At 52.1% G+C, this 15,339-nt stretch overlaps 2 protein-coding genes across 2 annotated transcripts; one reads left to right on the top strand and one right to left on the bottom strand.

Annotated features, from left to right (window-relative positions):
* Nucleotides 1–50: 50 nt before the first annotated feature.
* Nucleotides 51–10,886, top strand: marveld2a (MARVEL domain containing 2a). The gene is made up of 17 exons (XM_078088493.1): nt 51–723; nt 784–1,937; nt 2,049–2,269; nt 2,348–2,383; nt 2,499–2,650; nt 2,806–2,977; nt 3,500–3,550; nt 3,652–3,766; nt 5,482–5,572; nt 6,081–6,170; nt 6,572–7,211; nt 7,296–7,463; nt 8,621–8,751; nt 8,957–9,130; nt 9,580–9,751; nt 10,233–10,274; nt 10,373–10,886. The coding sequence occupies exons 2-17, from the start codon at nt 992–994 to the stop codon at nt 10,469–10,471; spliced, it is 3,300 nt and encodes a 1,099-aa protein (XP_077944619.1). The 5' UTR covers nt 51–723; nt 784–991; the 3' UTR covers nt 10,472–10,886.
* A 602-nt stretch (nt 10,887–11,488) lies between these two features.
* ankrd34ba (ankyrin repeat domain 34Ba) lies at nt 11,489–15,111 on the bottom strand. The gene is made up of 2 exons (XM_040197419.2): nt 14,605–15,111; nt 11,489–13,281 (listed from the first exon to the last, which is right to left on the bottom strand). The coding sequence occupies exon 2, from the start codon at nt 13,250–13,252 to the stop codon at nt 11,657–11,659; it is 1,596 nt and encodes a 531-aa protein (XP_040053353.2). The 5' UTR covers nt 13,253–13,281; nt 14,605–15,111; the 3' UTR covers nt 11,489–11,656.
* Nucleotides 15,112–15,339: the final 228 nt, after the last annotated feature.

Below are 15,339 nucleotides of genomic sequence, written 5' to 3'. Positions count from 1 at the left end.
TACAACATTCTGATAGTGTGTGTTTTAAAGTGGACCTCCCACGTCTCCAGGTGTCTGTGTGTGTTTCCAGGTGTCTCCGTTGTCTCCAGCTGGACGTCTCTCAGGTTTGCACTCTGACCTGCAGGCCAATGTAAGTCGTGCTGAGTGACTGCGTGTGAACGAGGTATTCATCACTTTTTTATTCATTCTCTGAATCGTTAAAGACACTTTTGTGGGGCTGATTGGTTCGTCAAGAATGTATTTCTGTGCTACCGGTAAGTTTGCTACACATGCTTTATTGCAACAACAACAACAACAACAACAGCGCTTTGTATTCGGTTGCAGCACAAAAATGCATTCTTGACTGTTGCATGGAGGACGGTGGGGGACGCGGTGGGGGACGCGGCGGGAGACGGGTGACCTCGGTGCTTTTGGGTTTTCTCTCTCTGTCTCCGTAGGTGGAGTAAACCAACGATGCATGGAGGGACTTGGGTTTCTTAAGTTTCCCCTTTCTTTGCTTACTGTTTATGATCTGAATTAATGAGCTCAAACAATTGTTGATCAATTTTCTTATCTGATTCACGTTGTTGAGGATTTGAGGATTTGCTGCTTTTACTGTCTGATGGTGAATTGAGTAGCTTTGGGTTTGGACTGTTTGGTTGGTTCTGCCCGTTATGGTCCATTTTGTCCAATAGACCATAAAGCAGGAGATTCTTTAGAGCGGGACTACACACTGATTGACAGGTCTCTAATAGACCATACAGTGGAGAATGCTTTAGGGCGGGACTACACACTGATTGACAGGTCTCTAGTAGACCATACAGTGGAGAATGCTTTAGGGCGGGACTACACACTGATTGACAGGTCTCTAGTAGACCGTAAATCAAGGGACGCTATTGTTTGTTTGGTCTGGTCTTAAAGCAACAAATCCTCATATTCCAGTAGGTGAGAAAGGTCCAAAGGCCCCCCAGTGATTGTGTGTGTCGGCCCCTCAGGGACCATCGGCATCCTCATGTCCAATGGAGGAGACTTTTACGGACGCACTGAGCGCGCCCGCCAGTCGCCGTACTACGACCCGGTGCCGCTGGGCTCGCTGCCCCGAGCGGACTCCTACGACCTGCTGAGGGAGCGCGGAGCGTCGCCCCTCGCCCGGAGCGCCGACCCCCTCCCTCCGCCGCCGCTGCCGGACCAGCCCCCCGTGGGCCTCGAGTCGGAGGACGAGGAGAACCGGCAGGACGACCCGGCCCTCGACATCAAACCGGTGCACCGCTTCATCCCGGACTCCTGGAAGGACTTCTTCAAGGGGGGCGGCGGCGGCGGCGGTGACCTGCCCGGCTCCGCCCCCGCCTCTTCGTGCAACAACAACAACAACAGCACCAGTGACGGGGTGCGCTGCTCCCCCCCGCGCTCCCCCTCCGCGCCCGGGTCTTACCGGGATCCGTATGGCGGCTCGGGCGGCAGCTACAACTCGCGCAAGGAGCTGCTGGAGCAGCAGGAGTCGCTGTCGGGGCGCACGCACCACACGGCTCTGACCTACAGCGAGCGGGTGGAGGAGTACCACCTGCGCTACGCCTTCATGAAGTCCTGGGCCGGCCTGCTGAGGATTCTGGGCTGCGTGGAGCTGCTGCTGGGGGCCGCCGTGTTCGCCTGCGTCTGCGCCTACGTGCACAAGGACAACGAGTGGTTCAACATGTTCGGGTACTCCTCGCCCGGGGGCGCGTACGGCGGGGGCGCGTACGGCGGGGGCGCGTACGGCGGCGTCACGGGCGGGTCCTACTACTCGGGCCCCATGACGCCGTTCGTGTTGGTGGTGGCGGCGCTGGCGTGGTTGGTGACGGTGATGGTGCTGGTGCTGGGGATGACCATGTACTACCGCACCATCCTGCTGGACTCGTCCTGGTGGCCTCTGACGGAGTTCACCATCAACCTGGCGCTGGCGGTGCTCTTCATGGCGGCCGGTGGGTTTTTCCTTTTTGTTTGAACGTTGAACTCAAGCTGTTGACATTTGATGTTTTGCATCAAAGGGTCACGTTGGTATAATATTAGCACTAAACGCTGATTGTTTTTAGGCATCGTCTACGTCCGGGACACCACCCGCGGAGGCCTGTGCTCCTACCCGGTCTTCAACAACGGCATCAACGGGGCCTTCTGCCGGACGGAGGCGGGCCAGACCGCCGCCATCATCTTCCTGTTCGTCACCCTGGTGGTGTACCTGATCGGAGCCGCCGTGTGCCTCAAGCTGTGGAGGCACGAGGCCGCCCGCCGCTACCGGGAGAGGCGCGGCCACGAGGTGACGCACTGTCCAGACTGTCCCTTTTCTCGCCATGTGAGCGCCGTGTTGATGAGTCCTACCGCTTGTGTTCCTCAGATGCTTCCCACCGAGCCGCACGCTGCACGGACCCTGGTGAGCCGCCTGCTGTCGTCACGCGTTCGTAGCCCCCACGGGCGCGTTTGGATCACGGCGTTTGTTTTTGGATCACGGCGGCGCGTCTGGATCACGGCGTTGTGTCTTTCTGCAGGTGGCCCCGCCCCACAGGGCTCCGGTGCAGGTGGAAGGCTCCTCGGTGGTTCCCATCGAAGCCGCTGCGAAGGCCGCTCCCGCCCACGTGCTCCAGGGAGCGATTCCGTCGGGACACATTCCCCGACCGGTCATCGTGCCCGACTACATCGGGTAAGAGGGCGTGGCTTCTCTCAACGAATTAAGCAAAGAATCCGCATGTCTTTTGTGAGCAACAATGAAATACTACCAGAAACATCCCGTTTGAAATGAGTGAAGAGGCGGCGTGACCGAAGGCGTCCCCCCCCCCCCCCTCTCTCTCTCCCCAGGAAGTACCGGACGGTCCGGTCGGACGAGGAGCGGGACCAGTACCGCGCCGTGTTCAACGACCAGTACGCCGAGTACAAGGAGCTCCACTCGGAGGTGCAGGCCACCCTGAAGAGGTTCGACGAGATGGACGCCATGATGCGCGGCCTGCCGCAGCGCCCGGGCAGCCAGACGGTGACGCGCACACTTCTTCTCTTGGTTCTGTAGTCGGTTTCTGAGCTCTTTTTGTTTGTTCATTGATCGTGTTTGATCAATGCTGCGTTGCATCATGGGAAATGTAGGACCAAGCATTTTTGTGGCTTGACCCACGCTAGGGAAATATATTCTCTTCAAAGTAGGCTGTGTGTGTGTGTGTGTGTGTGTGTGTGTGTGTGTGTGCGTGTGTGTGTGTGTGTGTGTGTGTGTGTGTGTGTGTGTGTGTGTGTGTGTGTGTGTGTATTTTCCGTCTCAGCTGTCGGGCTGAACTTTGCATTTCAGATGACAAAGGTCACTCGTTCCCCTTCAGTTGTGTTCGTGAGCGCGTGTCTGGATTACTGCGCTCGGTCTCCGTTACTTCCTCTGAGTGCACTTCCTGTTCCTGCTGGACTTCCCCTCCACCCTCACATTCCTTCTCCGCTCACCATCCATCTCCTCTCCATCATCTTAACACGGACTCCCCTTCATCTTGTCGCCCTCTTTGTGTGTCTCTTCCTGCAGGAGGTTGATCGCATCAACAGGATCCTTCAGGAGTACCAGAGGAAGAAGAACGTGAGCCGTTTGTTTTGTTCACCCTGTGGCTGCAGGTCTTTTATATTCCAGAGATTAACAGTGAAATAAAACCCTCGTGTGATTCTGCCTCTTTGAACCAGGACCCGACTTTCCTGGAGAAGAGGGAGCGCTGCGAGTACCTGAAGAGCAAACTGTCGCACATCAAACACAAGATCCAAGAGTACGACAAAGTGATGGAGTGGAACGACGGCTTCGGCTGAAACCTGGACTAGAGAACGAGGACCAGGGGACTACGGGACTAGAGAACGAGGACTAGGGGACTACGGGACTAGGGGACTAGAGAACTAGGGGACTAGAGAACTAGGGGACTAGAGAACTAGAGGACTAGGGGACCACGGGACTAGGGGACTAGGGGACTAGGGGGCTACGGGACTAGGGGACTAGAGGACTAGGGGACATGGGGATTCATCCCGGGGCCAGTTATCTTCACACAAAGACTGGAAGCGAATGCAAAGAGCTTCAACGGAAACGTCCAAGGAGTTGATTAACGAGCTCTTTGCGTGTTTATGGCGAGCCGTTTCCAGCCTTTATGCTAAGCTAACTGTCACCTGGCTGTTTAAATGATACAAGAGCTTCTATTCTCCTGTAACGCTCCACCGGAATCCAAAGAACTCTTTCAACTGTAACACTATTCATTGTTTAAATGGTCTGAATATGCAAAGAACTGTACGTGTGGATGCACCGTGTGTACGTACGTGTGATACTGTGACTGACGTAGCCGAGGCTCCGCTCTTTACTCGTTAATAACTGTAATCGTGAAAGTGGAATATTAGACGCTGCAGGATTTCTCGCTGTTTACTTTCGCTGCGACGTAAATTTCATGAATGAAAAACTGTTTGTCACGACGAATCCCCTCGAATTGCACACTTGTCTGTTTTCATGCATCTTATTGTGTAATTTTACATGTTGTGACACTTTGCTCTTCCGTTTCACAAACACTTTTGTACCTTTTATAGTCACTTATGTGCCTAAAAATCTCCTTTATACCACTTAAAACGCTGGACCTCATGATAGACAGGAAGTGACATCACAAAGTCTCCTTTCCTCTTGTTATCAAGTGCTGATGTTGCTGTAAATGTCCATATTATTTAAAAGTGATTAATCGGTGCTTTATGTGTCCAGAATACAGATTTGCTTCTGCACTTGTGGTTTTGACTTCTTTTTTTATGATCAGCAGACAAAGTTTTGTTTTATTGGAAAGAGGAAAAAAACAGTTTCTGTGTAAAACACTCCAGAATAAAGAAAACACCCAAAACTTCACAAATTCATTAGTGAAATGTTTCTTTCTCTTTAATGATGTTTAAAGTGTTTAAGGCAAAAGCAAGTTTTAAATTAATATTTTTTCAATCAAGAATACGATCACAGCTTTTATTAGTCGCAGCTCTCAACTCAGTGGTGAATTAAGTATTTTTTATATAAAGACTGTTTCTAAATGTTTGGAGCCACGCAGACATGCAAATAGAGTAAAAGATTTTAAAGACGAATTTATGAGTTCATTTTATAATTAGCATCAACAGATGCATAAAGTCTTATAATTTACCAAAAAAAAAATATATATAAATTAAAATATTATATATATGAATTAAAATACATCATATAAATAATTTAATTAAATATTTTGATATATATTTATATGTATGTACAATGCTTTACTTTCTTAATTTGTCTGCTCTGGGAGTTAATAAAGTTTGTTTTTACCAAAATAAAAGGACCGGGCTCTGCTGGTCCACTTTCCCTGAAGCAATGGGACATTTCCATGAAGGTGAAATCGGGACTTCCGGTTTTGCCAAGAGGTAACGCGACACCTGCTCCAGGGGGCGGGGCCAGACTGGGCCGAGAGCGGCGCTCACCTGGGTGTGGCTTTTATTGTTTTGTTATCTGCAGCTTCAGTTTCAGTTGAAACATTTGAGCTGGAGCCCAGAAGCGGAGACAGGTGAGTCGTCACGGGACGAGGTTGATCAACATCTTCCACAACTTGTTACCTGCCTCGTGCACAAACAGGTGAGTAACCGACTTCAGGTCAGTCATCTCTGCTGTGGCGTCGTACTAATGTTGTTGCCTTGTGATTAAAGCCGGAGCTGCTACCGATAAACCCGCAGAACCGAACCCAACGTCATGGGGGTTAAACGGGACCCGTTAAAGAACCGAATAAACCCTCTCAGTTTGAGCGGATTTCAGAGCCGCCGCCGAACCCCGATCCGGAACATGTCCGCTTAAAGACACACAGACTTTAATGGTGGTTCTGTTTCTATTTTATTAAAAGCTGAATCGATCAATCGATTTGTTTGTTAACGGAACAACAATCGGCCTTAATTTGTATCAAATCATTCTCAGTCATTTTTGTTCAATCAGAAAGTAGCTCTTCAATATGTGGAAGCGCTGCAATGATTTGTGCTGAACTTTAACTTAATAACTGTTGATTGGACAAACCATTATTTATTAAAGAATCCGCAGCATAATCAAGACACGAATTGCTGCTCGGTGTGTAACTTGTTTTTATTAAACGCAGATTGTTTGCCGGATCAGCACCCAGAGGACCAGCAGCCATGTCGTCGCGGCCCAACGGGAGTCCTCCTCCCTACGAGTCCGACACCGGATAGTGAGTCTGCCGAGCAACGCGACATTCACGCTCAATTAAAAACCCACAACTCTCACATTTCCTTTTTGTTTTTGAGAGAATTTACGAGTTTTAGTCTGAAGAGTTTCTTCGTTTCTTCAAAATAAAATCCCTCAGCGTTTAAAGCTGCACCTGTGCCCCTTAAATGGGAGCGTTTGGAATGACAGGAGACGCTCCTTAATATTAATATAAATATATTATATATTATATTAATATTTCTCACAATCAACGTTTATTTGGGCGTCTTATTGTTAATGTCAAATACGAATAACAATCAGCCGTCGCTGTATCGTTTGTTAGAAGTTCACTAAATCGAAGGTTGTGTTTATTTTTAATCGTAGTATTTGTGGCGACCGGTTAACGCTCAGTATTCCCCCCCGCAGTAACGTGGCGCCCCAGCCGGCCTACTCCTACTACCCCGACGACGAGTTCCAGCACTTCTACCGCTGGACGTCCCCGCCGGGCGTCCTCAAGATCATGTCCATCATCTCCATCGTGATGTGCGTGGCCATCTTCGCCTGCGTGGCGTCCACGCTGGCGTGGGACTCCCAGGGGGCGCTGGGCGGCTTTGGCGGCGGGAACTACGGCGGCAGCTACGGCGGAGGCTTCGGCGGCGGCGGCTACACCGGCTTCGGCGGCGGCGGCAGCTACGGCGCGGGAGGCGCCTACGGCTACGGGGGGTACAACACTGACCCCCGGACGAGCAAAGGCTTCATCATCGCCATGGCGGCCATCACCTTCATCGCCTGCCTGGTCGTCTTCATCGTCGTGGTGTCCCACCAGAACCTGACGGAGAGCCGCAGGTTCTACCTCGCCGTGGTGATCATCTGCGCCATCCTGGCGCTGCTGATGCTGATCGCCGCCATCGTCTACCTGGTGGCGGTGAACCCCTCGGCGCAGTCCTCCGGGTCGGGCTACGGCAACCCGATCGCCGGCCTGTGCGCCCAGTACCAGCAGCCGCAGGTCTCGGGGGTCTTCGTCAACCAGTACCTGTACCACTACTGCGTGGTGGAGCCGCAGGAGGTGACCTTCCCCGCCGCCTCCTCCTCCTCCCTCTTCTTGTTGTCCCGTGTGCGATGCGTCCCGTAACGCGCCGTCTCCTCGCAGGCCATCGCCGTGGTGCTCGGCTTCCTGGTGGCCGTCGCTCTGATCGTCATGCTCGTCTTCGCGCTGAAGACTCGCCAGAAAATCCGAGGCTACGGAAAGAGCAACATCCTGTGGAAGAAGGTGAAGGTCGTCGGCGAAATGGAGCCGGCCGGAGACGTGGAGGCCTGGGTGAGTTCACGGCGGGCTCCGCCCCCGAACGCCAGCTGCTTCCTGGCTACGGAAACACAATCGCTCTTTGTTTGCAGAATTGATCCTCTGAAACTCATGTTTCTATTCGCCTCTGAAATGAGATGATTTTGACATTTCTGTCGAGTGATCGATGGTTTTGATCAGATCATCGGAGACACATCTGTGCTAAACAGATGTGTCTCCTCATCTGTGCTAAACAGATGTGTCTCCTCGCTGAAGAGAAACTTCCACATCAGTCGACTTGATTCTGAGTGAAACGAAGCCGTCGCGTCGAAGAAGCAACCGCAGCAGTTTGGGTGTTTTCGTATCAGCTGAAGCGGTCCGACCTGTTGGGTGACACTCACCTGTGTGAGCGGGGGAGGAGGGGGGGGGGAGGAGGGGGAGGGGCTCCGGCGAGGGTTTCAAGGTGTGTCGCTCACAGTGACAGTTTCTCTCAACGATAATAAAACCCCGACGTCTCCGATCCAGCGTGAATCACAGCGCAGGTTTTTGATCAAACGACTCGCCGGCTTAAAGGTGCACGAACACACAAACGCACACAAACACGCGCGCACACCTGTAACGGGCCACTGGGAAGCAGAGGTCGTTCGTTTTGCTGCAGCTCAAAGCCGTTGAAGTGCTGAGTGGCATGTTGTTAGGAGGTGAAGCGGAGCAAGTCTCTGCAGGTTGTGTCATTCCTGTGTGTGTGTGTGTGTGTGTGTGTGTGTGTCTGTGTGTGTCTTCAGATACAAAGTTTGTGCTGCAGGTTGTTTTTGTTTATATTAGTGTGTCAGATTCATATGCAGAAAAAGAGAAATAATGGAGTTTTGGAGTTTAAATTCTTACTGGACCGATGTACTAACTATTATTATTATTATTATTATTATTATTATTATTATTATTAATAATAATAAGCATGTATTTGAGAGTATATAGATTTTATTTGCAGTGTTTTTCATGCAGATCAAAGTGCTTTACAAAAACAATTTGCAATGCGTTCAAAGTAGTCAAACAATTTTTAAAGAAAAACCATAAATATTATATAATATAGAGTAAGACTTTTTAAGGAAACAGAATTGATGAAAGTTAACATTAATATTTAAATTAAAACATGTTCCCTGATGCCTACATTTTATTTTAACGGTTTCCTCCTGCAGGTGAACAACGTGTCCACCGGCCCCGAGGTTCTCCCCATGTCCGACTTCCCCGAGAAGATGAGGAGCTCCAGGAGCCACCTGGACGACGAGAGCACCAACTACGACAAGCCTGCGTACAGCTACACGCCGCAGTGAGTACGCCGCCGCGCAGCGTTTACTGACCCGACAAACGCCTGGTCTCCGCTCGGCAGACGTCAGTCGATGGTCTCAGCGTGATGTCATCGCTTTATTCCCGTCCAAAGGCCTTTTTTTTTTAAAGAATGCCAAACCGTCTTAAAGTGTTTCACCTCCTCCCCCGTTCCACCGCGTCACCGCCTGCTCCTCGCTCCCCCGCAGGCCCAGCGAGGAGCACCTGCCGCTGCAGAACGGCGCCCCCTACGCGGCCGCCTCCGACACGTCCGGGAAGCCCAAGAAGAAGCGAGCCGGCCGGCCGCGCCGCGCCGACGGCGCCGACTACGAAACCGACTACAACTCGTCAGGAGACGAGCTGGACGACGACGACTTCGACAGGTAGAAGTACTCTCATACCTGCTGTTAGGGGAGTAGAAGTACTCTCATACCTGCTGTCAGGGGAGTAGAAGTACTCTCATACCTGCTGTCAGGGGAGTAGAAGTACTCTCATACCTGCTGTTAGGGGAGTAGAAGTACTCTCATACCTGCTGTCGGGGGAGTAGAAGTACTCTCATACCTGCTGTTAGGGGAGTAGAAGTACTCTCATACCTGCTGTTAGGGGAGTAGAAGTACTCTCATACCTGCTGTCAGGGGAGTAGAAGTACTCTCATACCTGCTGTCAGGGGAGTAGAAGTACTCTCATACCTGCTGTTAGGGGAGTAGAAGTACTCTCATACCTGCTGTTAGGGGAGTGGAAGTACTCTCGTACCTGCTGTCGGGGGAGTAGAAGTACTCTCATACCTGCTGTCGGGGGAGTAGCATATCTCAGATACTTCGTCTGCTTCCAGCGAGTTTCCTCCGATAACCGACGAGTCGCGGCGCATCGAGTACAAGCGTCAGTTCGACCGCGAGCACCTGGAGTACAAGGAGCTGCAGGGGGAGCTGGACGCCCTCAACAAGGGTCTGTCGGAGGCGGACCGGGCCCTGGACGAGCTGCCGGAGGGGAGCCCCCAGTACCTGGTGAGTCCCGACGATGGTAAAGAGCCTCAACGCTGCAGTTTGAGCGTCTTTAGAACCCGTCGTCAGGGGCGAATATTTCTCACCAATTTAGTCTTTAATTGATGAAAACAACACTGAGGCTTCACGGGCTTTATTACTTCAGGCTGCAAAATATTTGGTTCCAATGTGACTTTTTCAAAATCATATGCAGCTTACGTGTTTGTTCTTTTCTTTTCTTGATCACATGCAGTTAAAACACTTCATTCTTTGTGGACCAATAACAAAAAAAACTCGACAAAAGCAACACAGACCAGATCTTTCCTTTCTAACCTTTCACAATAAAAGCATAGCGCATTCACGTGGGAATATCTCACATCGTAGAGTTCTTCAGACACGCACAAAACAAAGCATTTGTTTCAGTGAGAATATTGCTGAATGTGAGATTTGAACGATACCGTTTCCTCTTTTCACGTGTTAAACGGTTGACGCGCTCTTTCGACAGGACGCTTTGGACGAGTACGACAGGATAAAGGCCGTTAAGAAGGTATGTGGGGCCAAAGAGTCCAGATCCATGACTGCCGACAGCTTGTGGGTGTCCCTCATGACTCCTCTTCCTCTTTGCTCCCTTCGCGGACGACGCAGTCTGCAGACTATCGGGTGAAGAGGCGTCGGTGTAAATATCTCAAGTCCAAACTGAACCACATCAAGAAGATGGTGAGCGACTACGACCGCAAGGCCTGAAGCGCGGCGAGGACGTTTGGAAAGGGCCTCTTTGAGACGGAGGGGCGGAGCTACGCTGATCAACGGAGACGCATCTGTCCCAGCTGGTCCCCGGGGACACCTTGTCTCCGCTCACGTGTTCTCCTGTTTGTATTATGAATACACACCGTTGATATGTATTTATTTCTTATGAAATAGTCTTAGATGAGTGAACACAAATGAAGACGTAATCCACGGTTTTTAATTGCTTTGTTACAATGACGGCGTGACGTGCTCTTTTTCTTTAATGCTCATTTTTAATCCATATAAACTTGTAAATATGCGGGAAGCAGTTTTAACTAGAAAGAGGAGGTTTTTAATGCGTCTCCTCATGGATGGGAGGACTTGTTTAATGTGACCTGTGACTTACTTTTTATTGAAATAAATTCTTTTATTGAACATTTTTCTTGCTGTTCTTAAACATCATGAATCTGCTCGTCAATGTCACCCTTCACCGAGCAAGCCAATCAAATTAAGCGAGAGGCGGGCTTTACTACTTTACCACCGGCTTCCTGCTGTCATACGGGAGGTTGTGGTTGAACTGGACCATCATTTACTAAATGAACATCATGCTGTGTTGAAGACTGGAGATTAAACTCATGTTTACTGAGGTAATAAATCAAGAGTAGTCGTTTCCTCATAGACGTCTATGGGAGCAGAGGAGTCGCCCCCTGCTGGTCACTACAGAGAAGTAGAGTCATTTCCTCATAGACGTCTATGGGAGCAGAGGAGTCGCCCCCTGCTGGTCACTACAGAGAAGTAGAGTCATTTCCGCATAGACGTCTATGGGAGCAGAGGAGTCGCCCCCTGCTGGTCACGACACAGAACGCAACTTTTAACGTGAAAACGAGGATTTTTTCGTATGATTGGAGTGGATTTGTGATGGTTGCCGTGGTCCACGGTGGCTTTTACGGGGTGATTGTTGGATTTAAAGTGGCTGCAAACGGGGGAGGACTGATGTCTAAACTGTCCTCTGGAACGATACTCTGACCAAAGGTAGAAGGTTACATGTCGAGTGTATTTTGTGTTACAAAGCTGCACACTGATGCCACGCGGCGGCGACGACGACGGGCGATGAAGCGGAGGAATGTCCCGACGTCGAGCGGGATGCTTTTCTTCATCCGTCCTCTTTGGTCTCCCTCTTTTCAGGGTCGGCTGGACCGGACTTCAGGCTGTGGTTTTGAACTGTTCCGTCTGCATCGAGTGTCTCCTCAGCAGCATCCTCCTGGTCATCTCTGTGGGGTGGCCAGGAGGAGCGGAGGGGAGGAGGCTCCTCGCCACGTGCTCCTTCTCGCCGGAGCCGCCGCACGCATTGAGGGCGGGGTTGTTGCCGTGGTTGAGGGCCAGAGGCGGCAGAGACCTGGGCTTGGCCTGGCAGCTGTGGTCCAACAGGAAGGCCCCGGATCCCCTGCGCTCGTACCCGGACAGCACCCGCCGGCTCGGACCCGCCGGCGCCGGCGCCTCCCGGGAGCCCAGCGTGCTGGAGCAGCGCAGGGGGGCCAGCCTCTTGCCCTCCGCCAGGTCTCCGCGGGCTCCCTGCTGGGACTCCTCGCGCAGACCGTGGACGTCTCTGGCGAGCTGCGGGTCGGAGCTGTAGATGTCCCCCAGCTTCCGCCGCTGGATTATGCTGCGGAGGCTGGACGAGGCCGCGGCGTGCAGCGCAGTGCCGGCGTGTTTGCCGCCGCCGGAGGAGGAGGAGGAGGAGGAGGAGGGGAGCGAATCTGCGCCGAGGTTTGCAGAGTGGAGGTTCGGGTGAGAGGCGGAGTGGGACGAGAGGAGACCCGGGAAGGAGATCTTCGGCCCCACGTCTTTGCCGCATCCGTTCTTCGCCTCCGCTCCGTTGTCCGTCGCGGCTCTGCCTTCGTACCACTTGAAGCCGTCACTCTTTGAATCCCCGCGGTCCGGTTCGGGGGTCCGGAGGGAGGGGTCCTCGGCTCGGTCTCTGGCGTGAGGCTGCTGGCGGAGCAGAGACGCCGGGACCTTCAGCCAGGGCTCGGAGTTCAGCCTCAGGAGGGACTGCTGCAGGCCGTTGGGCGCCGCCTGGCCGAACCGCTGGAACCGGGACGGGGAACACGGGTGGGAGCTCACGCTCCCGGACTGGTCATCTTTAAAGGAGAAGACTGTCTTCGGGGGGCGTAAGGAAGAGGGGGCGCACCTGGGGGAGGTGATGAGCTGGATCTCAGAGGGGGACGCCGGAGCTGCCGACGCCGTCCCGTCGGGCCCGTCCAGGGGGCCGAGTGGGGGCAGGCCGAGGTACCGCTCGGCCTGCAGTTTCCCGCACGGGAACCTGTCGGTGGCAATGATGATCACCTCCTTCCCTTTGGCCTTGCATGTGTCGAGCAACAGCTTCAGGACCTTCCAGTCTCCGGCCATGACCGCGTAGACCAGCGCCGACGTCCCGGACCGGTCCTCCAGGCCGATGTCCGCCCCGCTGGCCAGGAGCAGAGCCGCCACCTCGGGGCCGGCCTGCTCCCGGCAGGCGTGCATTAGCGCCGAGCGGCCCTCCTTGTCCTGGATGTCGGGGTCCGCCCCTTTCTCCAGGAGGAACTGGACCAGCTTGTCCCGGCCGGCGCTCTGGGCGTCGGCGTGCCGGGTGGTGCAGGCCACCATCAGGGGGGTGCGGCCCTGGCCGTCGCTCTCGTTGACGTAGGCCCCTCCCTCCAGGAGCAGCCGCGTCAGGCGCAGGCGACGGAGGAACACCGCCTTCAGCAACGGGTTGCCTGACTCCATCGCCGCCCGGGGAGCGCTGCCCTCCGCCTCCATGCCTCTCCTCTCCGTCAGATAGCAGGTTTCTGTGGAAAATATCAAAAGATTATTAGAGAATTATGCAGAGACGTTTTTAAGCAAATCTCCGATAAAGAATGCCAACGTCACCGGAACTACAAGATGACACCAAACGTTATGGGAGGAGTCAAAAGGATCAGGGCTAATAATATAATAAGGATGGAGGTCATGTCACATATCCCATCATTAGTAGATGAAGAAGAACTAAAATCAGATGACATCACGCAGGTTCGCCAGAACCTCCTCCAGCAGTCCACCGAGGACGGACCCAGATCCAGATCTTTGGAGGGAGGAGAAGGCTTTGCAGTTAAGATCTGAGATCCTCTTCCCACTCTCAGCATCTTCTGTCTTCTTCCTCCTCTTCGTCAGCGGTGACACCATGAACAACAACGACGACAACGACAACCAAGCTCCTCCTTCTTCTTCTGGCAGCCACACGTGTGTCTCGAAGACCGAACACCACCTGCTGCCCCGTGGTGCACAGATGAGATGGAGCTGGTCTCATGCTGCTCCTCTTTGATCCGTCTCTCCGGTTGGACCATCACATGATTAACTGATGGATGAGATGTTCCTTTAAGTGCGGATGATGGATATTCGATAGATAAAAGGAAAAAGTCTTTCCAGATTACGCAACATGTGAAGTACATTTAGCTTTAATACTTTTACTTCAGTGAGGTTTTAACCTGCAGACCAGTTTGATTATTTGATTCTTTCTATGCATTTATTTCTGTGGCCACTGGGGGCGCTCCGTCACCCGGAGGAGCAGCAGGTGCGTCAGGTGATGCAGGAAGGGACAAGTTTCCCACCTATTGTTTACTGCTAAATACGTCACAACTAAAATCCAACGTCTAAATGTCTAAAAAGATCTGCGTCTTCTACTCCCGAATCAGTGTGTTAATACTGACGCACACACTCTGACACGCACGCACACACACGCACACACACACACACTGTGTCACTCACATCGCACTGCGTGTTGTTTCCGCCTCGCCTGCAGATTAAGAATAGAAAGGCTCCACTTCACTCGGACAAGCTTTGCTCAACACTCGTCCTCCATGAGGGCCCTCTAACATCACAGGTGTGTGTGTGTGCGTGTGTGTGTGTGTGTGTCAGTATTTGTTACAAGCTGAGCAACACACTCTCGAATGGAGAAAAATTTCTCAAAATGCTGCAATAAAAGCTTCACGTTCAACAGGAGGAACCGGAGTGGGACAAAAAGAGAAGTTCAGTATGGGATAAATGTTTTGCATTATGTGCGTGTGTGTGTGTGTGTGTGTGTGTGTGTGTGTGTCGATTTGTGGGTGGATTGTGTGCGTGCGCATTGTACTTACCAACAACCTTCAGTCCGGATGAGTCCTCTCATGTATGTTGCAGAGCATCCGGCGCTGAGTTGACGTGTGCGTGTGTGCGTGCGTGTGTGTGTGTGTGTGTGCGTGTGTGTGTGTCCCTGACAGAAAGTCAGAGGAGCTGCAGCAGCTCTGAAGGTTTCTCTCAGGTTTGCTCCTCAGACAAAGTGTCCCAACTCGTCGTCAGGCGCCAGTGAGAAACTGTTAATCCATTAGCAGCAGCATCAGCACCACGATAACATCAGCGTCAGCGGAGTGACGGAGAGGCGGAGCAGGTAACGGATGACGAAGACGTGTGCAATGAAGGTGAAGCACTACAGCAACCGGCGCCGCAGAGCGTCTGATTCACTGAAAGGATTTCTCTCTTTTATGGTGAGACTCCAGCCTTGAAGCACTTTCTCTCTCCCTCTTTGTGTCTATCTGTGTCTCTCTCTCTCTTTTTCTCTCTTAGTTACACACAGAAAGGAAAACAGTTTTGTCCACCTCGCCAATGACATCTCCATGACAACCGTCAAGGAGGCCTGATGACGGCACATGTTAAAGAACTGTTCGTTGTGTGTGTGAGGAAGATCCTGTGCATGTACTCTGAAAGCATGAGATTTGATCATTGTGGTGTCAAAAGACAGAAGGACGCAATTGATTTATTGATGAATTAAAAAAAATACAGTCACTAAAGAAAGAATAGATAGTTGATATGCTGATGCTGTTGCTTTAGTATTT

The sequence above is a fragment of the Gasterosteus aculeatus genome, chromosome 14 (assembly GCF_964276395.1).
Source record: "Gasterosteus aculeatus chromosome 14, fGasAcu3.hap1.1, whole genome shotgun sequence".
Lineage (NCBI taxonomy): Eukaryota > Metazoa > Chordata > Actinopteri > Perciformes > Gasterosteidae > Gasterosteus > Gasterosteus aculeatus.
Note: the sequence above shows the minus strand (reverse complement) of the source record. Positions and strands in the feature narration are given on the sequence as shown.

What these genes read in the sequence shown, in the direction of transcription:
- marveld2a (XM_078088493.1), top strand. Translation starts at nt 992, where the DNA reads ATGTCCAATGGAGGAGACTTTTACGGACGCACTGAGCGCGCCCGCCAG. An exon ending in GGAGTGGAACGACGGCTTCG is followed by an intron (nt 3,767 to 5,481) that starts GCTGAAACCTGG and finishes GAAACATTTGAG; the next exon opens with CTGGAGCCCAGAAGCGGAGA. An exon ending in GACGACGACGACTTCGACAG is followed by an intron (nt 9,131 to 9,579) that starts GTAGAAGTACTC and finishes GTCTGCTTCCAG; the next exon opens with CGAGTTTCCTCCGATAACCG.
- ankrd34ba (XM_040197419.2), bottom strand. Translation starts at nt 13,252, where the DNA reads ATGGAGGCGGAGGGCAGCGCTCCCCGGGCGGCGATGGAGTCAGGCAAC.